At 40.3% G+C, this 25,957-nt stretch overlaps 1 protein-coding gene across 1 annotated transcript in view; it reads left to right on the forward strand.

Moving 5' to 3' along the window:
• Positions 1 to 23,276, forward strand: part of LOC123759983 (NFATC2-interacting protein) — a 31,364-nt gene extending 8,088 nt beyond the window's left edge. The window contains exons 4-8 of the mRNA XM_045745272.2: positions 2,337 to 2,493; positions 5,098 to 5,248; positions 9,125 to 9,241; positions 13,945 to 14,089; positions 16,787 to 23,276. Of these exons, the coding sequence (XP_045601228.2) occupies positions 2,337 to 2,493; positions 5,098 to 5,248; positions 9,125 to 9,241; positions 13,945 to 14,089; positions 16,787 to 17,073 (857 nt within the window). The 3' untranslated portion in view covers positions 17,074 to 23,276. The remainder of the gene's footprint in view (positions 1 to 2,336; positions 2,494 to 5,097; positions 5,249 to 9,124; positions 9,242 to 13,944; positions 14,090 to 16,786) is intronic.
• Positions 23,277 to 25,957: the final 2,681 nt, after the last annotated feature.

A 25,957-nucleotide genomic window follows, 5' to 3' on the forward strand; every position in this document is an offset into this window, starting at 1 on the left:
GATAATTGACTTGATAATGGTCCAGGACGGACCGAAAGTCGTCGTCGTCTCATCTTCTAGTGTGTGGTTTAGTTCTCATATCTTGAAGCCACATTATTGTGACTCTTTGTCTGCACGTAGAATGCGATGTTTTCATTGGTATACCCAGCTTTCCTAGCCCCTGGAGTTCTTCCTGCCCCAAGCAGGCCCAGGCAAGACCTGAGCCCTCCATCCCCCACTCCACCTCCCCCCAAACCCCTGTCAACTACACTGCAGGAGGGCGTGCCCTCTCCCCAAGCACTCCCTGCCCCCTCACCCCCAGGACTTCTTCCTGCCCCAAGCAGGCCTGAGCAAGACTTAAGCCCTCCATCCCCCACTACACCTTCCCCTGAACCCCTGGCAACTACCTCACAGGAGGATGAGCCTGCCCAAGTAGCAATGACCATGGAACAACTTCCTACACTTGTGGGGAGTGAGGGTGAAATTGGATATAAGAAAGTGAGCTTCAAGGTAATGTACTCAAACATTGATGGGATTACCAATAAAGCAAGTGAACTGGCAGAAAGGGCGCAAGAGGAAAACCCTGATGTAATAGGACTCACGGAAACAAAATTGTCAGGAGTCATAACAGATGCTGTGTTTCCAAAGTACTACTATATAGTAAGGAAATAGAGGGAAGGGAGAGGAGGTGGAGTGGCCCTGCTGATAAGGAAGGACTGGAGTTTAGATGAGATGGAAATTCCGGACTATGACGGATTCAGAGATTACATAACAGGAACTATAACAATGGGTGGACCCAAGATAATAGTGGCAGTCATTTACAACCCTCCCCTAAATGTCACAAGACCTAGACAGGAGTTTGATAGGAACAACATGGCAACCATTAATATAATAGAGAGAGCAGCTTCATTTGCCTGCAGGAATGGTTCAAGACTTTTAATCATGGGCAATTTCAACCATGGAAAGATAGACTGGGAAAATGGGGACCCACAACTTTCACGCTCATCTCCTTCTGTGTTCTGTCATGTGCTTTTTGGGCCTCCTTGAGCTGCATTCCAACTGGCTCACTGAGGATGTCTTGGCCTCTGCGGGGGCGGCTGTGCTTCCCAAGCTGTACTCGGGTATACACTATTCTCATGTGGGGGTGGCCAGTTTCCTCGCCACCCAGCTTGTGTATTGACAGGCTGTGTTGGCCCAGTCTCTGGATTTAGTTTGGACCCTTGCTGTCCTCTCCTCCTCTCCCTTTTCTCTGCTCCTTTTCCCAGAGGTGGTTGTCGACCTATTATTGTCTGTAGCAACTACTTGTTGACACCTTTCGGACCTCTTGTGACCTTAGTGGGTGTTGTCAGTCTTCAAGGCAGTTTGGAAGGGCTGGGACAGCACCCATTGTTGGTTGGGGTAGGCCATCTGCAGAATCATGAGCTGGGTTGCAAGCACTTTCCTTGGACGGTACTTCTTCATCTGGTCAGTGCCATACCTACTCCTTTCAGAAGGTTCATACCAACCCTTTTGCAATTTGCCAATATGATGGAGCAGTGTGGTGGGGGGGTAGCTATCTTGGATTGCCTATGCTGAGTCCCATGATTCATGGGCTTTTCCGGTTGTTTTCTTAGGCCTGTGGTAGCGTTTGTCAGTCCTTCCTCCTTTGGAGGGGTTTGGGTCTTTGTGGGCAGGACTGGGGGGACTGGTCTTTTTTTTTTTTTTTTTTTTTTTTTTTTTTTTTTTTTTTTCCCCCCCTCACCTTTGTCAGGTTGTCTTGGAGTGGGGGGGGTGTCTTTGGGAATGGTTGAAATGACAGTTTCTTCAATGGGTCTAGTTCCAAAATGGGATTTGCCAGACTTCCAGTTCATCCTCGATCTTTCCAGATTAAATCGGTTCATTTCTTGCCCCTCCTTTCAGATGTCCATGTTATCAGAGGTCCATCGCATGCTCCAGGCAGGGGTTTGAATGATTTTCCTGGACCTCCGGGATGCGTATTGGCACATCTGTGTTCATCTGGGGTTCAGGGACTGATTAGGCTTCGATGTGGGGTAGCAGGCTTAGGACTTTTGGATTCTCCAATTCGGACTTAGTCTGGCTCCATGCATGCTTAAATGCTTGGCTCAGGTTGTGGTGGCTCGTCTCCCTTCCCCAAATATTTTATATGCCATTCTGAATTTTGAGTTATACATATGGTTGGTTTGAAGAAGGTCTTTGGTATGATAGAGCAATCTTTGTACATAATTGAAAGATTTTTATAAATGAGTTTGTCTTTTTAGTGTTATGTAATGTCTTAAGTTAGATTACTGTTCAGTACAATTAATGAATTAGAAAAACATAATGAATGGATGTAACTTTATTTAAGTCTTTTGTTTCAGCATACCGTATGCAGGTAATGAAAACGGCTGCCAAAGAGATCAGTGCTCTGAAAAAAAGTAACATCTTGGATTCCAATGAACAACCAGATGAGTGTGAAGATCCTTCTCAGTTTCACAATGAGCAAGATGATGATGTTTGTTTGGTGGAGGAAGTAAAGTAAGTTTTACAAATTTTAAATTTCCATCTTTTGTCTACTATGAATTTGCAAATTCTCCTTTTTAGCTTTTCCCTCATTTCTCTCAATCTATTTCTATTTTTCTGGCACTCGTATCCATTTTTCAAGTTTTGACTTCTGTCGTCTTCCCCTGTTAACACTCCTTTAATTAGTTATGTTGCTTGTGGATATAAAAAATGCTCTCCAACAATTGTACTTAATTGTGTTCTATTAATGTACCAACATGCCTTGCTTTTTCCATTGAGCTCAATATATACAGTATTAATTATATGATTACAGGTTTTGGTACCTGTTAAGATCATAATAATAATATGCAGACGGTGTGGATAAATGTTTATTTCTACGGCAACACAATTGATGAAAAAATTTTTGTTTTCTTGGAAGGCCCCGTGGTGGCTGTTGCTAGCCACTTTGGTTAGCTCCTCACATATCCATTCACATCAGACCCTTGCAAGTTAGTAAGAGTATCGGGGATCAGCGGTCAAAACCTGGCCCTGCTCACAGGCACAGACAGCAGGGAATCTGTGATCACCCTGGGTGATCACAAGGGATCAAGGGTGCTGGTCGGCCGAGCGGACAGCACGCAGGACTTGTGATCCTGTGGTCCTGGGTTCGATCCCAGGCGCCGGCGAGAAACAATGGGCAGCGTTTCTTTTACCCTATGCCCCTGTTACCTAGCAGTAAAATAGGTACCTGGGTGTTAGTCAGCTGTCACGGGCTGCTTCCTGGGGGTGGAGGCCTGGTCGAGGACCGGGCCGCGGGGACACTAAAAGCCCCGAAATCATCTCAAGATAACCTCAAGATAACCCTGACAATGATAGCAGTCACCCAAAAAGGTAGGATGAGACAAAACAGACAACAGCAAGTTTACTACCTGGCAAATGACCCACCAAGTAGTTAGATGGTTCACCCTCACGCATTTCTTTATCTTGGGTGCTATCACACCCATGGGGTGTTGAAATCCATTTTGGGGGTGCTGGAAATGTTGTACAAATGAAAAATGAAAATTGTAAAAAATAAAATAATTGCTTTATTTTATATAAGAGAAAATGAAGCAACACTTAACTACTCTGATGGAAACTACAAAATTTGTGAACATTTAATTTCGGTTATGTTTGGTAAGAAGTCTGTGACACCGTGATTTGTGGACCCATTCTATATCTGTACTGTACCACAGGTACAGTACAGTACAGATCCGTTTATACCGACAACCAGAGCGCAACTCCATAGTCTCCTGAGACTGATGGATGCCTACTACTACCACAGGTATTGAATGTTTGGCATGAGGCAGCACCACTACAGCCAGTAGTAGTATAGCAGCTCAACCATCTGCTTTTTTCTGCCTTCAAAGGTGGGAGATAGTACTCGCCTAGTTGTGATTGTGGGGTTTAAGCCCACAATCTTAAGCTCTTTGGTCCTGCCTCTAGACTGGTGTATGGGGTTCCTGAGCCTATGTGGATCTATCTTATCTGCATTTGAAACTGTGTTTGGAGTCTTTCTCCATCACATTACTTCCTATTGCATTACCCTGACATTGAACAAATTCTTTCTAATGTCTGTGGTTCATTTGAGTACTAAGTTTCCACCTATGCCCTCTTGTTTGTGTTCTGCCCATGCTAAATAGATTTTTTGTCCACCCCTGTCAATTGCTCTTAAGAATTTTGTGTGATGATAATGTCTTTCATCACTCTTGTCTTCCAGAGGTGTGAGGTTTAATTCCCAAAGCTCATAACTCATACCTCATGGCTGTGGTGGTATAGCAGGTAGTAGTCTGGTGGTATAGCAGGTAGTAGTCTGGTGGTACAGGTATACCTCTGAATATTCTTTGTCTTCTGTTTAGCTTGGTATGGCTGGCTACCTGGCTGGCTGGCTACTTGGATGACTACCTGGTTACATGCCTGACTAGATGATTGTTTCCTGCTTGGATGACTGGCTAGTTGGTTCAGAGCAAACACTATAATTAAAGTAAAAAATAAACTTAAAATACACTATTTTAAGTTTTGAGGTTTCCCGCCAAAAATGCACCACATAAATTCTAAAGCAACTTTACTTTTGATATAAATAACTTGGTATTCTTTTCATTGACTGTCCCTAAGAGAGCTGCTCATTGCCTAAAAAAGCAACTGAATGCCCTGCTCAGGTAAGACCTTTTCTTGTACTCTCAAAGCCTTATTATTCAGTGCCAGTAACCTTATTTTAACAATGTTGTAAATATTATTTTATCAGTTAACCAGTCTCACTACTTAATTGGTTTTCTCTCCACATATACTAAGATGATCTATGATGTAATTCTTATGTTCTGCTTCAAAAAAAAATCCAAATTCCCATCATTTGCAATTATTTATAGCAATATTTTATAATCTTTTACCTCAACAGTTTATTTCAGCCATTCATATCTTGCTATCTGCCCTCTACCATGCTCCAATTACAAAACTAATTCATTATTGTCACCCTTACATTTTCTTGCATAGTATTCAACTTCAGATTTTCTTTAATTTGTATAATTTTATCTCGAGTCATATTTGTATTTTAAATATTATTCCCTTATGTTCTGTAAGATTAGTAAAATGTTCAAAATTTTACAGAGAAGAGAATACAATTCTAGAAGCTCCTGTATCACCCACTTTACTAGATCTCAAGGTGCCTAAAAAAAGTAAAATAAAGAAGAATAGGAATACCAAGAAAGCTCTTAATTGTTTGAAAGCATTATCCAAAGAATATGAAAAGGAAAAATTGGTAAGTGTTCTTAACAGTTTTAGAGTTAACAAATTATTTGCCAAATTCCATGATTTCACAAGTAAATAAGTAAATATGTAAATATTTAATATTTGTAGCACATTTGCTTATGGCCACACCTAGCTTAAAAGCTCCTACAGTATTAAGTTTATATGAACAAGTTTATTAACTTGTACAGTACTATGTTTATGCCTGTAAGCTGAAAACTTCTTACTAATTTAACACCTGTTTGCTTATGAATTCATATTTAGTTAATGCATTCATTGATTCATTGCAGGCTTAAATACATTATCCTTACAGTTAGTAATGTTTACAGTCCATATTTTTGTAAATTACATGTACATTATTACATATATATCTACTTACTCAACACAAAAGTGAAGAAACTGGAGTAGAAACATTCAAGGTCAACTTTACACTCCTCTGCCACACACTGCTGCATCAGCAAACCTTTGGTCTGGCATTGACTTGGGTTGCTACCCAGTCAACTTCTACAGCTCGCCAAACCATTAGAGATGTAGATATTTGTTATTTCCATGTTTCCTTATATGTTACATCCAAATTAATCATTCTGTAAGGAATAAATATTTTGGGTTTTTTTTTTTTTGAGCAGTACATGCATTATTTCCTTAGCATACATACAGTATATGTATTTAATGTATAAATGCATTATTTCCTTAGCCACACTTTAGGAGTTAAGGCATTGTTTTTGTTGGTCTTTCCTCTGGCTGTCAGGTTGAGGATCTTCAAGCTCTCCTCTCAGAGGCGTGGGTTCTGTTTGTTCAGCCATGGTGGGCAGTTTCTCTGTTTGCAAGCTAAAACAAGCAAACGTCACTAGTGCCGTTGTGCTGATCACCCATGCAGCCACCACCCCACCCCCCCACCCACCTAAAAAAAAAAAAGTTGCTATAGCTGGCAGTTCCTCAATTGATGTTGACTGTGGCGGTCGTTGAATCGGGCCTCTAATCTTAGCGGTTCTATGCCTTGTGTATTTCTGCAGTGTGTGGTGCACAAGCTAGGAGTACTTCATCAGTACTGGGGCTGCATGCGCTTAGGGCTGACTTCCGTAAGCGCCCTGTAAATACTGCCCTTGCATCTTGGGGTTATCTTCCACAAGGTGTTTGGAAACCGCTTCCTTAGGGGTCTTTTGCTCCTCGGCAATTGCCCACCCTTGGGGTCAGCTGGGGTGGTTGTGTCCCTCGTTTGACCTTGGGTAGGGATTGGTATCGTTGTTGGTAGTCACAAGGTATTGTGCAGCTTGGGGGGGGGGGGGGTGCCTGCCCGGAACGGTCTGATCACCAGGCCTGCCAGGAATGGTGGGCTCTGTCCTTCCGTCGAGCTCACAGCTCAGTGCGGGAGTTTGCGGTTGTTTGGCTGTGGCTTCAGAAGGTGCGGGTTACTCGGGGTTTGATGATTAGGCTCCATTCGAGCTGTACTCCGGTGGTTCATTGCATGATCTGCGGGGGTTCTCTTCGGTCCTTGGCTCTTTGTGGCTGGTCTCTTAGTGACTTGTCTACTGGATTCTCGGGGTTTGACTCTTGTGTGGTTCGTGTCTGGGGGGTATCCAACATCCTGGTGGACAGCCTCTCTCGGTTTATTCCCCTGTCCATGGAATGGACAGTCGACGCCGGCTCGTTCAGTTGGCTCTGCCGAACGTATGGGCTCCCGGATGTGGACCTCTTCGCATCGGCATGATTCCAATTCCAGCGTCTTTGTGTGTATGTGACACCATTCCCAGACTGTGAGGCTGTTGTGGTGGATGCTTTTTAGCAGGACTGGTTGAGGTGGGGGTTACCTGTACCTTTTCCGCCCGGTCCAGCTGTTACTTAGAGTCCTGGTTCATTTGGAGGCATACCAGGGGAGAGTAGTCCTGTTAGCCCCTTGGTGGCTGGCTCAACCTTGGTTTCAGGCACTGCTTGCTCAGTGTCCGAACCCCGCAAAGTTTTCTGCAGCTCCACCTCTTCCAGTTGGTCAGACCGGTCCGGTATGTGGCTGGTTCGATCTTCGCCTCCGATTTTTGCATCTGGTCTTTCTGATGCAGGTCTATCACCACTTGCACGGTGCTCAGGTGGCTTCGTTGATGGTGTCCCACCTGAGAACTTCGTCTCGGTGACAGTATGAAGTTTCCTGGCGTTCTTTTTCTGCCATTTTTTCTCCCTTCGTAGGTTGTCCTCTATTTCGGATCGGGTTGTTTTATCCTTTCTCTCTTGGCTTTTTCAGGACCGTCTTTTGATGCTGAATACTGTCGCCTTGTCTTGTGCAGCGCTGGCAGAGCCTCTTTTGCTTGTGTTCTGGGTAGATATTCTGCTCCGTTCTGTAAGCTTTCTCATACGTTGTTTCACCTCGGGCCTGCTCATACGCCGCCTGAGCCGTCCCGGTCTTTGGACAGGATGCTCTTTATTCTCTCCTCAGTTTGTGTTGGTCCCTTTGGTCCAGGATTGATTTTCTCAGGCTCTCTTTCCCGTTGGCATTGGCCTCTGGTGGTCGGTTGGGGAGCTTCATGCTCTCCTCTGGTGCAGAAGTTTCTGCTCTTTTGGTCCTGGTGGTAGGTTTGTTTATTTGCAGTAGTCTTCTTCTTTTCTGACAAAGAATGAGTTGACGGCATTCCAGAGGCGTCCTTTGGTCGTTGATGCTTGGTTGGTCAGGCCGAGGGAGGGGGGCATCATGTGTCGTCTGGTTGCGGCTCTTCGCTATTATCTACATGCCACGGCTTCTGTGGCCGGAGATGCACTTTGGGTTAACCCACTCTCTTTTGTTCCCTGTTCCAGGGCTCGGGTCTCCCAGGTTGTCCGCAGGATTATTTGGTCCAGTCAGCCTGCGGTTTATCCTCATGCCCATGACGTTCATGAGCTTGCTGCTTTAGCTGCCTTATTCGGTAATATGTCATGGGCTGACATGCGGGCACAGGGATTTTGGAAGTTGAATGGGGGATCCTGGCCCTTGTAGGGCGTGTCTTGCTTTAGTTCTCAGGTTACAGCCAGGTGTCTCGAGGCGATGAGTCACAATAACGTGGCTGAATTATGTTGACCAGACCACACACTAGAAGTTGAAGGGACGACGACGTTTCGGTCCGTCCTGGACCATTCTCAAGTCGATTGACTTGAGAATGGTCCAGGACGGACCGAAACGTCGTCGTCCCTTCAACTTCTAGTGTGTGGTCTGGTCAACAGTTGTCTCGACTCTGAAATGAGATGCGAGTGGCGGCCATCTCCTGGGTAAGTCCCTCTTGTCACTTTCCTTTCGTTAGGTAGCTCCGTAGGGGCTCCCCACAGAAAACCAGCGTTGAAGGTAATGCCATTTTCTGGGTGAGCCCTGGAGGCTTCCCAGCACCCTTCCTCCCTCCAGTTGGCGTTTTTTTCGTGTTCTTGTGATGCTCGGCCTCAGAACTGACAGCTAGAGCAGCCGGTTTAGGGGGCTCAGGCCTTCCCCTCCCAGGGAGGGCTGCACAGACGATTGGCGTGATGGAGTTAATGACGTTTGCTTGTTTTAGTTTGGGACTTCTGCCTCCCTGTACAGCTTTTGGGTAACAATTTTTACCAAGTGGGTTTGTTTGGTTACGCCTACCTTTCTGGGTGACAAACCCTGGTCAATGGCAGACATGGAATGCTTCCAGAAACGTGGGGGTTTCCATAGGCCATTGCTCCTCGTGCCTCTCTGAGGGGGGGCTGAGGTTCTGGCTCGTGGTCTATGGTAGGCAAGGACCCCATTGACTGATGCTATGGTCTAATACACACACACCGGTCCGGTAAGCTCCGAGGGCCTCCGGGGCTCACCCAGAAAATGGCATTTCATTACATTCAATGCTGGCTTTTTAGAATGAGAAATTTTCTTAGCCTAGTACAGTACATTATTTTAAATTTGTTTCTTCTTCTTCAGATAGAAGACAGCATAAACTTGAGCATTACAACACTTTTGGGTGAAGATGATGATAATCCTGAGATTACCCTACGAGTAAAGTGGGGATCAGATTATCTTCGCATGCCTTTGAAAGTTGTAAGTTCTATACTTTTTATAATGTTTAAAGTGTAATGTTTATATGTAAAGGGCTGCTCAAATTCCCTCATCTGAGGCTAGTGAAAATCAAAGCCAGTGAGCACAAAATTGATACTGACCTTGTTCTTTTTCTTTGAATTCTCTTAATTATGTTCTGTATCAGTAAAATATTAAATTTAAGCTAACACATAAGCTCAGCTTGTGTGTGCATTCTCTCAGAACCCAAAGTGAAACTCTATCAGGGCCAACTGCTTTGCTGCTTCCTAGTTCCTAGTCATTTTTCTACTTCATCTCGAGACACCAATATGTACTCTCTAACCTCACTGATCCGAACGATATAGGGATGGCCCCCACCCCCTTCCTGTGCCAGATAAGCCAGACATTTGGATTGGCAGAATTTTTACAGGTAAGTCCAAAAATTACCATATTCAAAATTTGTTGTACCACAACCACGATAATTATTATTTCCACACTATAAATAAAAAATATAATTTAAGAGAAACTTCAGCTTGCCTTGTAGTAGTTTGTCTTCTTGTGTGATACTGAACATCTTGAAAGGTGTAGATCTTGAAAATCTATGTAACCTAATCTCCGGTTATCCGAATTTCTGTTCGCATACGGGTAAGTTTGTCAGAAAATTATGCAGACCCAATTTTGATTGGATAACCATAATATTTCAGCCCATCTTCCTGTTTTGGCAGTGCTTGTACAGTGCTTGTGATGAGGACCACAGTACGTATACCGACGTACAATGTAATTAGAAAGTAGAAATCAGTACTATTGAATTTAGACAAACTGGAAAAGATTTTCTATTTCTTGCAAAGGTAAACTAAACTAACCTCAGTTAGGCACATGCAGCATGAGCTAACAGTACTGATGTTCAGCGTGACTACATCATTGCTTAAAAATCTCAAAATATATATGAATCTGGTATTATTTAGTCATGATAGTATTACAGAAGAGCCTGACTGTGATAGACTGTACAATGTTCAGATATTGGTGAATCAATGCTGTCTGAAAGTTTAAGACTGTTTGCTGTTTAAACCATAATTTATGGTTTTATGGTTATTTTATGGTTGTTCACAGCTTTAGCTACAGCACACTGCCATTATTTCGTCCATCTAAGTCATTTGAATCTTAAAATGACTTCTCATGATCCTTTACAAAATAAACTTGTGGAAAACAATAATTTACAGGATTTAGTGACCAGGATTCTGATAATAGCAGGATTATGGTGAGAATTAGCGATGTGAGTAGTATGGTGGGAGGAGTATTCTTGGTACGGGAGGGAGGGAGAGGTAGCTTTGTCTGCTGGCTGGTGTGTGGCAACATCATGTTGTCTGGAATCACCATACCAGCTTAGTGGTTCGCTATGGTGAACACAAATGTAGATACTTACATATAACATGTGTATATAGTGTAATAACAGCAAAAGGAGTATGTTGGGAAGAGCCATTTTGGTGAGGGAGGTAGCATCATCTGCTGGCTGGTGTGTGACTTGTCATGCAGTGTATGGTGGCCACTATGCTGTTTGGACACCATACCAGCTTAGTTGTATAGTTATGGTGAATAAAATGTGTAGATACTTGTATATAACGTGTGTAAATAGTGTGATACAAACATAACAGTATGGTGGGAGGATGAATGTGTGCGAGTGGGTGTTGAAGGAGGAAGGGAGGGAGGGCTGGTTGGGTGTGGCAGCCCACTCTTGTTTTTTGGACTTGCCAAACCAACTTAGTGGTTCGTTATGGTGAACACTTATGTAGATAGGTATATACAATGTATGTGTGTATATAGTGTAATAACAGCAAAAACACTGATTGATCATAGAATATAATATATATGTCACTGTATATATAATCTGACTTGGGCTGGATAGTAGAGCGATGGTCTCGCTTCGTGCAGGTCGGCGTTCAATCCCCAACCGTCCAAGTGGTTGGGCACCAATAAGTGGTAAGGCACATCTTTATACCCCAGGATGGCAAATCTTGCCTCGCAGGATTAATTCATTTCAATGACCAGACGACAAAAATTAGACAAGAAGTTGAAGGGTGGGTAGACTGCTTGTTTTAACACTTTCTGCGGATGAGGACTCCTCCCGGCGTCCTGTTTCGCCTACCCGCTCCCGCATGGTGGACATAAATTTATGTCCTCTTTTAAAATATTTGTATAAAATTCAATTTTTATCCAATTTACTTTGGGTTTGTTTCAAACTGTGCGCCATGAGGCTCTATTTCTCACCACTAGGCTGCATGGTACAATAAGTTCATGAAAGGTTCACAAACATAACAAAAGTAAAAACATTTCGTGTGTGTTTGACTCTCACTGATATGTTCCAGCGTTGTTTTATATTTGGCGCTATTCTATCTTACGCTTTGTTGATCTTTTTTACCTACGGGCTCATAGAACATTCTATTGCGAACACATTGACACAAAAATGAATGACGTACATAGAATAATAATGTCATGAGAGTGAAATAAGTATAAACTTTCAAAGCGCCGTGTGTCGTCCCGTCACCGATACCGGGTAACAATTTCACCACTTCCCACACTCTTGCGGGTGGGCCGCAATCATTATTCTACGCTTATATTCATATCACCGTGTTGGGAATTTCATTAAGAGTCCATTGATACCAAAATTAACGCTGTAGGACAAGTGTGGAGGTGATAACAATCCCAAGAGTAAAAACATTTTGTTGCTGTTGGGCGCTCACGGCGAGTCATCTTCGTAGTTATTTATTTGGTGCTGGTATCCCTATACGTTTCGTGACTTTTTTTACTGATGTTCTTCTAGATAATTTTATTGCGAACACGTTGGTACCAAAATGAAATACGTAGCTCGAGAACTAAGGTCAGGAGAGTAAAAAGAGTATACACATTTTTGTTTTTACGCTTACGCGGCAAAACGCCGTGAGCACATACCGCTTTTTTTTTTACCATCCAAATGGGGCGCGAAAGTGTTATTAACTTCAGAATTGCTTTTAAATATATGGGATGGCAAAATACTAAAGAAATTGTTCATTACTTTTGTTAGGCCACAGCCAAAATATGTAGAGGTTGTATGGTGCCCATATCTTGAGAAGCTCAACAAACTGGGAAAAGGTGCAAAGGCATGCTACTATGTGGCTCCCAGAACTGAAGGGCAAGAGCTACAAGGAGAGGATAGGCATAAAATATGCCGAAAGTAGAGGATAGAAAAACAGGAGATATGATCACTGCGTACAAAATAGTAACAGGAATTGATAAAATTGATAGGGAAGATTTCCTGAGACCTGGAACTTCAAGAACAAGAGGTCATAGATTTAAACTAACTAAACAAAGATGCCGAAGAAATATAAGAAAATTCACTTTTGCAAACAGAGTGGTAGACAGTTGGAACAAGTGAGGTGAGAAGGTGGTGGAGGCCAAAACCGTCAGTAGTTTCAAAGCATTATATGACGAGTGCTGGGAAGACGGGACACCATGAGTGTACGTCTCATCCTGTAACTACACTTGGGTAATTACATATGAGCCCCATAATTTTGAGCATAGCTATGTTCCACACATTGAACTATATAAATTCCACACTTTTGAATATTACAGCAAAAAAAAACAGAGAAGAAATGAATGAGAAACATCAAAATAAGTGTGAAACATTATATGGGCGGCAACTGCCGCCCCACGGGGTGGCAGGGTCGAGTGACCCCGAGCGCTCCACCCCTTAGGGCCTATAATTTGCTCTAACTTCTGAATTCCATCATGGCTAAAGTATGTCACATACAATATTTTTTTTTTTTTATAGTTTCCCATAATCAGAGATTGCATTTTAACAATACCAGTATAAGAGAATAATTTTTTGGATTATTTGCATGTGGGTCATAACCCACGTCATGACTACCAGATCAGTGCCATTACATTACAGCAGGTTGATGAAGAAAGGGACCTTGGAGTCAGAATCCACCACTCGCTAAAAGTTGTTCAACAGAAGTCGGAAGCAGCAGGCAGAAAAGCTAATAATAACAACCTTGGAATAATCAAGCATACCTTTGATTCAAAGGAAAAGAGGGTAGTGATTCAACTGTATAAATCTCAAGTGCACCCTCCCCTCCCCCCCATTTGGATTACTGTATCCAAGTATGGAGTTGTCATCTACAGGAGGACATAACTGCTCTGAAGAAAGTGCAACACCGGCAACAAAAATCATTCCAGAGCCAAGTCATCTTTCGTATCGGGAACGGTTGAGGGCCACAGACCTAACACTGCAAACCAGGCATGACAGGGCAGATCTCGTTGAAACTTTTAAAATACTGAACAAGTTGGATGATCCTGACAATTTCTTCCAAGGGTCAGTTGTAACACAAACAAGGAGCGATGGTTTCAAGCTCAATAAACCTCAATGTCAGAATACCTATACAATTATACCTCCTGAGAACAGGAGGTATAAAGATTATATCCCACAATATATAACCCACAGTTATAAACCCATGGAACCACCTACCTGCCGAAGCCACAAATTGCAAAAATGGTAAATTTTAAAATCCACCTGGAAAGGATCGTCGGGGCAAATGGGGGTACCATCGAGAAGCAGTTGGCTTCCTGTCCTCGTCGAGGCCACTAGCGCTAGTGGCCCTTATGTAAATCAGGTAAATCAGAAAACAATAAAATATAAACTAGTGTTTGGTCAATGTAATAATTTTACATATACACATTTTCTTAATTTTCAGTTGCAGAAATTTTCGCACCTGTACCAAGAACTTGCTGAGCGCTTTAGTGTGAGTGTCAGCCAGATAGTGTTAAGCTATAAAGATAAGGTGATCAGCTCTGAATTGTGCCCTAAAGACTTGGGCATCACAATAGCTGACATTATTGGTAAGTGAATACCATTCTCATAGACTTGTTTTTTGCATTTAATAAATATTTCTTTTTACTGTAGTTAATAAATATTTTTGCAGTTAATAAATGTAAATAATAAATGCAGAATAATCACGAAAAACACGTGACTCGATTATGATTAAGTGTCGAAAAGGAAACAAAAGTTCAGAACTTTTTTGTGTTTCAACACATTATCAAAGAAATACAGAAGGATGATGTAAGAGTGGGATTAAATACCCAACTATACTTGACCAGACAAAGAACCATAAGCTAAAACATTGCTTAATGCGGGCGAGATGATTACATGGATATTAACTGGGTATTCCTTCATTCATACACTATTTTTATACCAATCACAAATCTTACCGATTTAAAGTTTATCTAATTTGTATAATCCTGGACTGACATTGATATTATCTAATTCACTACTTTTTATAAATGATGATTCAATATTATTTCTTTCAGTAACCGAGTTACAATCCACAATTTTGCATGAATTATCCCATTCAATAGAATGGTTACACTCTCTTGAGTGAATAAATAATGTATTGGACTCTTGACCTGTTCTTGTACTATGATTTATGTTTTTATTCTCTAATCAAGATGTTTACCTATTTGACCAACATAGAACTTGTTACAATTTTTACATGGAATTTTATACACACATCCATTGCAACTACAGTGGTACCTTGGTGTACGAGTGCCCTAGAATACAAATTTTTTGGTATACGACATCACCAATTCATAAAATCTGAATTGGTGTACGACATTTTACTTGGAAGACGACGTCTGTTGATACTTGTATGGGTCGAGTGAGCGCAGGGTGAGGCACATTCAGTTGTTTACCAGTGTATCCCGCCTAGTGACGACCACACTTGAATTGTTTGCAAGAATTTAATTGTTTTTCTGCTTTTTTGTTTTCTGAACAATAAAAGTTTTATTATATATCATGCCATGGGTTCCAAGATGGATGGTGAGGGGACTGGATGGATGGATGGTGGGGAAACTGGATGGATGGATTGGGGTGGGGAAACTGGATGGATGGATTGGGGTGGGGTAGATGAATGGATGGAGGGACTGAATGGATGGATGGTGGGGGAACTGGATGGGTGGATTGGGGTGGTGTAGATTGATGGTCAGGACTAGATAAATGGATGGATGGATATTGAATTATCTGAACTATCGAACCCTCCCCTGGTGGATGAATGGATAGGGGGGTGGAGGGGAACTGAATGGATGGTTGGTGAAGGGGGACTGGATGAATGGATGGTGGAGGGGGGACACTGGATAGATGGATGGTGGAGGGGGGACTGGATGGATGGTGGGGTGAATTTCCATCCCCCCCCCCCCACACCGCACCATCCCTGCTACCTCCATCCCCCACACAGGATCCCTCTTTCCCCAGCCACATCTGGACGGTATTAATACGAAGGCTTCCTTGCTACTAGCTGGTGGATTGTTATATACTGACTGTGAAAGCCTGATAGACTGTAAAGTCCTGACTGACTGTAAATGCCTAACTGGTTGCTACCACAACAGTGAATGCTTGACTGCCTTTGGTTATGACTGCCTGTGACTGGGGTTTTGACTGTGAATGCTTGACTGACTTGTGACTGTAAGTGACTGGTTCTGACTGGCTGCCTCTTACGTGGCAGCCAGTCAGATTGTGACTCATCACCTACGTACATATATGTTTATATACACATACATACACACATAGAGACAAGTGTTAAAATGAAGGGAAAAATGTGTCTAGACAAATTCTTAGTAAGACAAGCAAGCAGTGAGCCACAAGCAGGTCCTAGTGGTATGCAGGCAAAACATGCCAAAGAGTGTACCCCAGAAAAGTCTTCGCTGCCTGATGTTATAATGGAAGGGGGACTCCCCTTCCAAACAGTAACACCTCTCCTCCTCCTCCCCCCTCATAACCATCTTCCATATGCCATCAAGAGTCCTTCATAAAGGTAAGATAAACATACAGAATATACTGAATTGTAATATAAAATGTATTTGTAAGTTAATATTTTGGAAGGTGGGGAATGGATTAATTCAATTCCCTTTATTTCTTGTGGGAAAAATTGCTTCGACTTGCGATACGTCTCTGGGAACGAATTACCATCGTAAATCGAGGCCCCCACTGTATATACAGTATATATATATGTATTTCGTACCTAGTTGCCAGAATGCACTTCTCGGCCTACTATGCAAGGCCCGGTTTGCCTAATAGGCAGTGATTTTCTTTATTTTCAAAAAATTCTTTCCAATTGGTTTATTTGAATTATTATATTGTATTAGGAACATACATTATTGACATAGTTATGTTAGTTTAGGTTAGGTTAAGATAGGTAGGGTTGGTTAGTTAGGTTGTCATATTTATATTAGTTTTAACTTAAATTAAAAAAATGAACTGATACATAGTGAAATGGATAGCTTTATCATTTCATAAAAAAACAATTAGAAAAATATATAAATTCAGGAAAACTTGGCCTATTAGGCATATCGGGCCTTGCACACTAAGCAGAGTACTGCATTCTGGCTACTAGCTACAATGTGTGTGTGGGGGGGGGGTGTAAGTGTATGTATGTATATATATAATATCTGTCATGCCTTACGCAGTTTAAGGATTGAGGACATCACCCTTATCCTTTTATGTAAAAGTAGAAATGCAAATAATTAATTATTGTTTTTCTTCAGAGGGTGGAATTCAGTCAAAAGCTAGTGATAATACCCAGATGTTGGAAAACAATGGTCCAGATTCTGTTTGTCTTAAGATTCAGAATGCTGACAGAAAGGGAGCAATAAGTATTTTCATTAATCGCTATGACAAGATGATTGTGATGATGCACAGGTATGCTGACGAAAAAAATATTAACATTGATAAACTAAAGTTTTTGTTTGATGGTGAAATTTTGAATCCAAGTGACACTCCACAAAGTTTAGATCTGGATGGGGGTGAGTGTATTGATGTATATGAAAATTAGTGATGCTTCACAAAATCTAGATCCAGATAATTATTGAGATTTGTACAGTAAATTTGTTTTTATTTTGGTGACATAATCAAATTTTTTGGTCTCTGCTACAAGAAGTTAAGATAGTTGTCAATTTTTTTTTTTTTTTTTATGCCCTGTGATTTAGAAGCTTAACTAAACAGTTCAGCCATCAACCTTTTCCAATTCTGTGCATATTGAAACTAAAGTAATATCTAACAAGTTTTTTGAACAACTCAAAAAAGGTTTTGTTCATCCTGCACATAAAGCTGTTACCACAATAACATACTGAAAGACAAGACTGGCACAGAGGAGTTTTAAGGGCTTACATGTATAAGCAGGATAATAAAAGAAATCTGGAAAATTAAAAAGCAAAAGTAGATAGAAACTGAAATTATAAATGCATAACATTAACTGTAAAGGTAATGTAGTTTGCAAAGGATCAGTTAATCAAAAATGACGGTAACAAAAGGGATCCTAAAATGAATGACCTTGGTGGACCTATTTATATTTGTTCCAACTTTTTAATACTTGTCTTAAATTTGTATCGTCATCTATGTTTACATAGTGAAACATGTTTACATATGTTTTTTTTTTTCACAAAAAATTTAAATCCAGGCTTCATATTAACTCATTCACATATAATAAAACACATCCTTTCTCTTTTCTCTAGTCACTGTTATCAGGGCTGAAAGCAAAGCAAAAATAATTTCAATTTGTGGAAATTTACATGACTTGAATGTCCAAATCAACCATAACTTTCTTAAACTTAAGAACTCAGAGCAAGTATTGCAGGAAAGGTCACATTTTTCTTATCAGCCTATACTCTCTCTAATAGTGGATGTTTAGGGACAATTTTAATTTTTTTTTTTTTTTTTTTTTTTTTTTTTTTGTTTGCAACATTGTAAAAGCTTCGATAGGTGATGCATTGCATCCAATTGTTTGTTTTTACTAGTGTGTGTTTCATTGCTCTGTTAAACAAGCTAATGCCCACATAGGTCACTTTGTTGGCACATGGATATTTGAGTAAGGTAGGAGTATAGAACATCATACAGAACAGAAGCACATTACAGTATCACATTACTTAGTATACAAAGAAAATCAGATTAATATTCACATAATGTCTTCAGTACTATACAAAATACCAATAATCATTCATATATTCCCTTTGTATTAATATATACATAGTACTTAATATCTAGATCATAAGGTCAACATTGAGCCTCAATATTTTAAGATGAATTGTAGAATTTTTTTCCAAAGAGGTCAGTGATAGCATGCAATGTCAGAGAAATAATACAGAAGTGTACTATAATTAGTACAATATTAATATAATATCAGACAATAGTCCATAAAGTGCAGTGGTCATCAGTTAGGTGATGGGATCTGCATGAATTATTACTCCTAATGAATGCCATTATTGTGGATATGAAGCAGTATTTTGTGCATCTTATTTGCTCCAATGAGCAATTGTTTCTGCCAGTTTGGTATTATTGAAGAGTTCATTTGTTAATTGTTAATTTCCTTTGTATTAGCAACATTAAATGAATGTGGACTTCCACATAATGTATATAGTAATCTTCAAAATTAGATGGCTATTCCTGGGTGTAAAAGTTGTGTAAATATCATACATACTTGTATAATAGCTGAATTTTTTCAGAATTATGTTTACAATATTGTACATTTTTAATCCTTGATAACTAGTACAGTAACCAGACCCCTTGTATAAATACATATATTTTTGGTCTATGTTGTAGAGCATTTTGATAATTTAACACCTGGATTATACCCTCATATAACAGCTGTTTGGTTATGTTGAAGGATTTAGGTTTCTCAGTCTGTCATTTATCAACATAGTAAACCTTTCAACTTTGGAAAATATTTACCAGTTTTTGTACTGCATATATAATTGGAAATCAGATATTTGCTTGTTCTAAATTGTCAAATGGTATATTTGGAGAATGGAAATAGTTATCTTCTTACTCAATGCTTTTCAGATTGTATTGTTGCTGCACTGACACTAAAGTGGTTTTGCATATTGTAACTACTGTACTTTAAGAGTTGTCTTCGTAGCATAGTCCTTTCAAATCGGTAATTATTCGTAGCATAGACCTTTCAAATCGGTAATTAACCTGTTGCAATCCTCTGGACATTTTCATTCTTCTATTTATATAGTAAAGGTTAAAGCTTCTCAGTGGTTATTGATATATTGATTTGTGCTTAAATAGTATTCCAGGGTTGGTGCTTTGTTAATTATACCACTTATTACTTTCATTACTCTCGGGCTGAAGGATGCTAATACCTCACACCAGTGTATCAAACAAATTTTTAATGTACTCCATGTTGAATTCCATTGTTTTTAGGTTTTAGTACTTCCGGACCAATTTTATTTAATCCAAGTATTTATTTTGCAAATAATGGAATTTTTTTTACATTTTTTATAATTTATATTTCTTGTTTCTTTAAGCAAATATTCATTATTTAGACCTTATCTTATGTGCTTTTTTTATTGTGGTATTTGTGTGTGCACTGAGAGCCATGTACAATATATGCCACAGTCTTGGTATATTAATACTAATCTAAGATAATGAAATCCCACTTCATTACTGTACTTGTTTATTATGCATCTCAGAAGTTGCCATTGTAGGTACAGAGGCCACTTAACATTAAGTTTATTACTCCACAAGCACAGCTGGACATTTTCATACCATTTAATTACATTCTCTAATATATTGGTTCTTTGTTGTGTATTTTATTTGTGTTAAATGTAGTTGACAGCAATCTTTTAGTGTTGCATTTTGATACATTAGTGTTCTGTTTGATTAAATGGTGTCAGAAATATTAAAAATTAATATGATATTCTACTTTTTCATAATTTGATTTTTGTGATCCATGGATCTTTTTACCCTTACAATCTTAACCCTTAGACAACAGAGCTTCAGCTTTAGTGCCTTTTGTTCGACTCTTACCCTGAGCCTGTATGTTGAAACCGTCATGCAGTCTGTACAGGATTGCTGTGGTCGCTATGGTCTTTGCTAATTCGATGTCCCTACAACACCCTCACTCTCGCTTATATCATACTTTGACCATTACTCCTCCTGTGGGCCCTGATCACTTTCACTACCTTCCTGTTTCTGTACGACTGTCTCGCTTGCAAAGTTTTCTTGGTTCATGTTGCCAATATTTCTCCTTGGGTCGTTCCATCCTTGCCCCCATGGAGAGGGCTCCTTCCTGACTTTTGTAAAACATTGACCCGTATGACAAAAGCTTTTACCCCTCCTACAGTTCTGAAACGCCTTTTCCTTGCTAGCTTTTCTTCACACTCCCACTCCATTTCTGTCTTCAGATGGGTCTAAATTTGCCAATGGTGTAGGCTACACCTTGTATTTCCTGACCACACCTATGTGTGTCGCCTGCCCCAGGAGACTAGCATCTTCATGGCAGAACATTATGCAATTTTGTATGCCATTTGTCGACTGCTTTCTCCCTGACAATCTTCCTTTGTTGTTATAGTTGGGAACCATGAGGGCCTTTGATGTTAATAGAGAGATGAGTACATATTGCACTTCTGCTCTTCAACGGGGGTATTCTGCACATCCTGCCATGCCTTCTGGTCTCATGTGGTGTTATTTCTATGTGCAGGTTTGGGACCAACCCTCTATTATTTTCCACGTGTAAATTACTATGTATCTCTCCCGCCTGCGCTCAAGAGAATACAGATTTAGGCATTTTTAGTCGGTCCCAATAGTTTAGATGTTTTACTGAGTGGATTCTAGCAGTAAAGGATCTCTGCATGCTCTCCAGGTCAGCAATTTCTCCAGCTTTGAAAGGGGCTGTCATTGCGCAGCAGTATTCGACTCTAAGAGAGCACTAGTGTCTTAAAGATACTGTACCATCATTGGTATAGCATCTGTAGTTTGAAACGTTCTTGTTATCTAACCTGTCATTTTTCTTGCAACTGTGACAGCTACTTGACTGTGTTCTTTAAAGGTAAGGTCTTCTGACATGAGTACATCCAAATCCTTTACGTTGCTTTTTCATTCTGTTATTTGACTGCATTTTGTACGTGGTTTCTGCTTTTATATTTTCATTTTTCCATAGCACAAGAGCTTCATTAAATACCATGTTATTTTCTGTAGCCCACTGAAAGACCTGATTTACATGTGATTGGAGGTTTGCTGTGCTCTCTGTGGTCTACTCTCATAAAAATCCTAGTGTCATGTGCAAAGGATGATAGTGCTATAGATTGTGTCCTTGTCTATGTCCGATATGAGGATGAGAAAAAGTACTGGAGCATGCACAGTACCCTAGGGGATTGCGCTCTTCACGGTTGATGGTCCGGATTTTATTTTGTTGACTTACACATTGGGGTCTATTAGTCAGGAAATTGTAGATCCCTCTGCCTATTTTTCCAGTAATAACTTTTGCACACATTTTATGTGCAATAACACCATGGTCACTTTGTCGAAGGCTTTTGCAAAATCTGTGTAAATTACATCAGCGTTTTGCTTGTCTTCCATGATATCAAAGGCTATGTTGTAGTGGTCCCAGCAACTATGATAGGCAAGAGCACCCTGTTCTGAACCCATGTTGTCCAGGGTTATGGAGATGCTGTGATTCCATGTGTTTTGTGATCTTATTTCTTAGCACGAAAAGATTTTTATGGTGTGATGTTAGTGCTATTGGTCTGTAATTTTTTGCCTCTGCCTTATTTCCTCTTTTATGGAGTGGTGCTATCTCTGCTGTTTTTAGTATGTCGGGGATAATGCCAGTATCTAGCTTTATCTCCAAAGAATGTGAAGGGTCTGTGACAGCGGTTTTTTAAAGTTCTTGATGCATTATGGTTTTCCAGGAATCGGCCTGGTGCAGAGTGCATAGGCATACTGTCTATGACTTCTTCAAAATCCAGTAGGGATAGGGTGACATCTGATATATGGTTTGATGTTGGCATCCCATCCATGAAAAATTCATTTGGGTTATCAATCTTTAATGTGTTTAGCGGCGCGCTGAAAACAGAGTTGTACTGATTCCTCAGAATTTCGCTAGTTTCTCTGTTGTAATCTGTGAAAGTTCCATCTCTCTTTCGCAAGGGCCCAATACTATATGTAGTTTTTTATCTTGATTTTGCATGGGAGAAAAAATATTTTGGATTTCTATTTCACTGATAGCCTTTTGCTCTGTCTCTCTTGGATTTTGTATGAGTCTTGTAGCTTTAGTTCAATTGTTTCTATTTCTCTACCTAGCTGCCTTCGTCGTTCTTAAGATAGGGTGTGACTCGATTTGTTCTGCAATTCGTTTTCTTCGCCTAAAGAGGGAATGCTGTTCCCGTTCCAGTCTGCATCTCTTCCTCTTTTTTCGTAGGGGTTTGAGCATATTTCTAGAGCTACTGAGTTTATTTTTTCCAGGTATTGGCTCAAGTTTGCATTTTCTAACTGTTCTTCCCAGCTTATTTCTGTGAGGTCTTGGTTTATTTGCTCCCAGTTAATCTGTTTATTAAAATTGAATTTGCCGAATTCTCCTCCACTGGGGCTTGGGACTGGTTGTGCAGGTCTACTCCCCATGCCTGTCAGAACTTCAATTAGATTATGATCTGAGTAACAGGTATTTGCTATCATTATGTTCCTGATCAATTCGTCATTATTAGTGAAAATGAGGTGCAACGTGTTCTGTTTTCTGGTTGGTTTTACTATTTGCTGGTTTAGGGCAAACCTGTTGCACATCTGTAGCAGGTCATCTACATGTGCCTGTTTATTTAGGCTACTTCCTGGTATTCTTTGATATATCTGTATTACCTAGGAGCTTCCATTTCAGGTGCCGTAGGTTGAAGTCCCCAAGCAGGATAGTGTTTGGAGCTGAATTTGTGAGGTTTTCTAAACAGGGTTCTATTTTCATTAGTTGGTCTTTAAACTGCTGAGGATTTGCCTCTGGTGACTTATATACAGGTAAACTCAAATATTCACAATATATGTGACAGTACGACTTAATACTAAGTGAAAATAAGTACAATTCCTAACTGCTATGAATAGTACATAATTGCACTTATTTGTCTTCTTACATTTACCACCCCATTTTTGGAGGACGGGCTGTGGAAATATGATCCTTGAGCATTCTTTTTGTGTGTGTGGAATTCAGGGTGATTGCACATATTTGGAGTTTTAAAGTGGGAAACATGGGTAATAATAAAAACTATTTTTCTATATTTTTATTTCTCCTGAACCTTAAGAAACTCGATAAAAAATCATCTGCTGAGGCGTAGAAACATGGCATGTTTACATTCTGGGCTGTCCTCAGGTAGATACTTGTCATAGAATCCAGAGAGAAATTCCTCCACTTTGAAGGCAAAACGCTGATACAAAATGAGTGCTGGATTTGTTGCAGAAACATGTAGTCACGTCTTTACCCATGCATGTCTGTGGCCCAAGAGAAATGCTTACTGTAACTATTGGTTAGTAATTAATATAATGAGGGGGAATGGGAGTGGGGCTAAGGAGAGGGGCCAGGAAAGTGGGTGGAGAGGGATAGGAAAGTAAGATAAGGTAATTATCAAAGGAGGCACCAAACCGGGAAGGCTATGTAGCACTATCAAATATGCTGGATAATCAGAGGGCGCTAAATATCACCAAGGATGCCAGTACGAGAGGGATAGGAAAGAAGTAGGTAATGGGGGGGAGAAGGCACAAGAGGTTGATAGGTACCTGGAAAGGATGGAGGGTAAGGAAAAATAGGTCAGAGGGAAGAAGTAGGAAGGTAAGGAGGGACAGGAAAGAGGTAGGGAGATGGGAAAGATGCAGCATATCTGGGGGAGGGTTTCGGGAGTTCTACTCTCCACGCTCTGTCTGAGGCCAGGCTTGAACCAACTTTGTTCACCGAATTATTATTATTTTTTTTTTTTTTTTTTTTTTTTTTTTTCTTTCATTCACTACTCTGCCATACAATTTGCTAATTACACTTCGTAACCAATTGCCTCTTACACTCATGAAGTCCTCTTACATAAATATTTTGGTTTGTTGTTGGGCTTAAGGCCTATGAACCTGAAGGGTTATTAATAAGGCCACAACAATAGCTTAATGACCGCCCAGCAAGAATAATATAGTCCTGGATTATGTTCCATACTAAATTCTATACATGTATACTGAGAAACCAAGTGATCAGCCAATACTCCAGATATTCCCTTTATTGTTTTATATCAGATATTATGTAACATTCATCTTAATACAAGCACATACAGTTATCAATCAGGTTCTTCAATAATCTTTCATTATTCACATAATGACGTCAGTAATTATCAAAAGAAGGCACCAAGCCAAGGAGATTATGTAGCCCCATCAAATGTGCGGGATATTCCAAAGGTGCTAAAGATCACCAAGGATGTCAGTACTAGAACAAAAGTGCATAAGGCAAACAATACCAAAGGTATCTGATTCACCAAGGATTCTATTAAGGGACAGGTGACTGCGAGGGACAGTCGGAGAGCAAGACGCAAGCATAATGACAAGTAAACTGATGTATATCCTTAAGCTTAAAACGTGCAATATCAGTAGTGCACATCGCCTACTTACTCATTCCTCAATTCCTGCATTTAAAATTCCGATTTGGTTAAATATGACTGCATAGCTGGCATTGTTGATCATATAGTGAGCTTTCTATGCTTCTAGCTACAGGTATTTTCTTACTGTATCGGTAATAACCCTTAAACGGTGCAACTGTTAAATGAAGACAGAAAGTGTTTCTGGCGTCTGCTGCGGTGTGCAAGAAAAACAATTGTCCTGAAAAAATTGTTTCTTTTGACATTAGTAATTAACCTTCAGGAAGCACAAAACCCCAAGTAAAAAGTCTCTATTTCTTGTGTTTCAGCTCAAGTGGTCTGGAGAAGTTGCATTTTTGTTTGGGCAGAAATGAGGCAAGATGCCGCTTGGAATAACTGTTGATTTATTTATTTCACACTTTATTTAGTTTTTTCGTGTTAACAGGTTGCATTAGTGTGTTAAAGGTGGTGTTTATTATGTTTAACTTTGAAAATACTGTAGAAAGTAAGCACACACACGCACACACGATTTTGGTCTATGATTTGCACCCAAGCAAATTAGCAATCAAGTTAACAAAATTCACGGTAAAGAAACTCTTAGTAATTATTGAAGGAATTATTTTCTACAATGTTTTGTCCCATTCTGGAACATCTTCAGGTAAAGAAAGAATATATAATACCTTCGATTTAATTATATTGGTATGACCACCACAAAGCTTTCGAGAAGACTGCCTGCCATCTACAAGCTGGTGCCTCTAGAAACCATATGCAAAGTGCACATAACACTCACTAGAAACATGATAGTAGATAATACAAAAATCCTGGAATCCACCACTGACCAAACGAGGTGTCGTTATGGAATTCGTTTTGTAATATATCTGGCGAGGAGGAGGCGAGCAAGAGGTCGCAGAGTCCGCAGGCGGGCTTTTAAGTACCCCGCTAGATGCGCGCGCGCGCTACTTAATCGGTTAGACACAAATCATGGTAATACATTTTCTTCCCCACAGAACTTCACCGCTTTGGGAAATCAGTGACTATTTCTTTCTTTCTTTGCACACCCTCCGTCACTATGTGATGGAGTGCGAAAAGATACGTGAATTTAGAGACAATTCTATAACCAATGTTCCAGCGATGTGTAATTATTTCATTCAAAATGATCTGCTACCAGAAATTTTAGCCAAATATCCCCAGTTTGCTAACTGTAGGTAGTAACTGAGTGATTGTAACCTATCCACCGCTGCCCACTGGATGGGGGGCGGTGTGCAGGACAAACATATCAATTGTGACACTAGCTCTCCACATATGTCAGTTGCTTAATTTAGAACCTGTACTTGAGGTCGATCTCGAACCCAT

Source organism: Procambarus clarkii, chromosome 16 (assembly GCF_040958095.1).
Source record: "Procambarus clarkii isolate CNS0578487 chromosome 16, FALCON_Pclarkii_2.0, whole genome shotgun sequence".
Taxonomy (NCBI): Eukaryota; Metazoa; Arthropoda; class Malacostraca; order Decapoda; family Cambaridae; genus Procambarus; species Procambarus clarkii.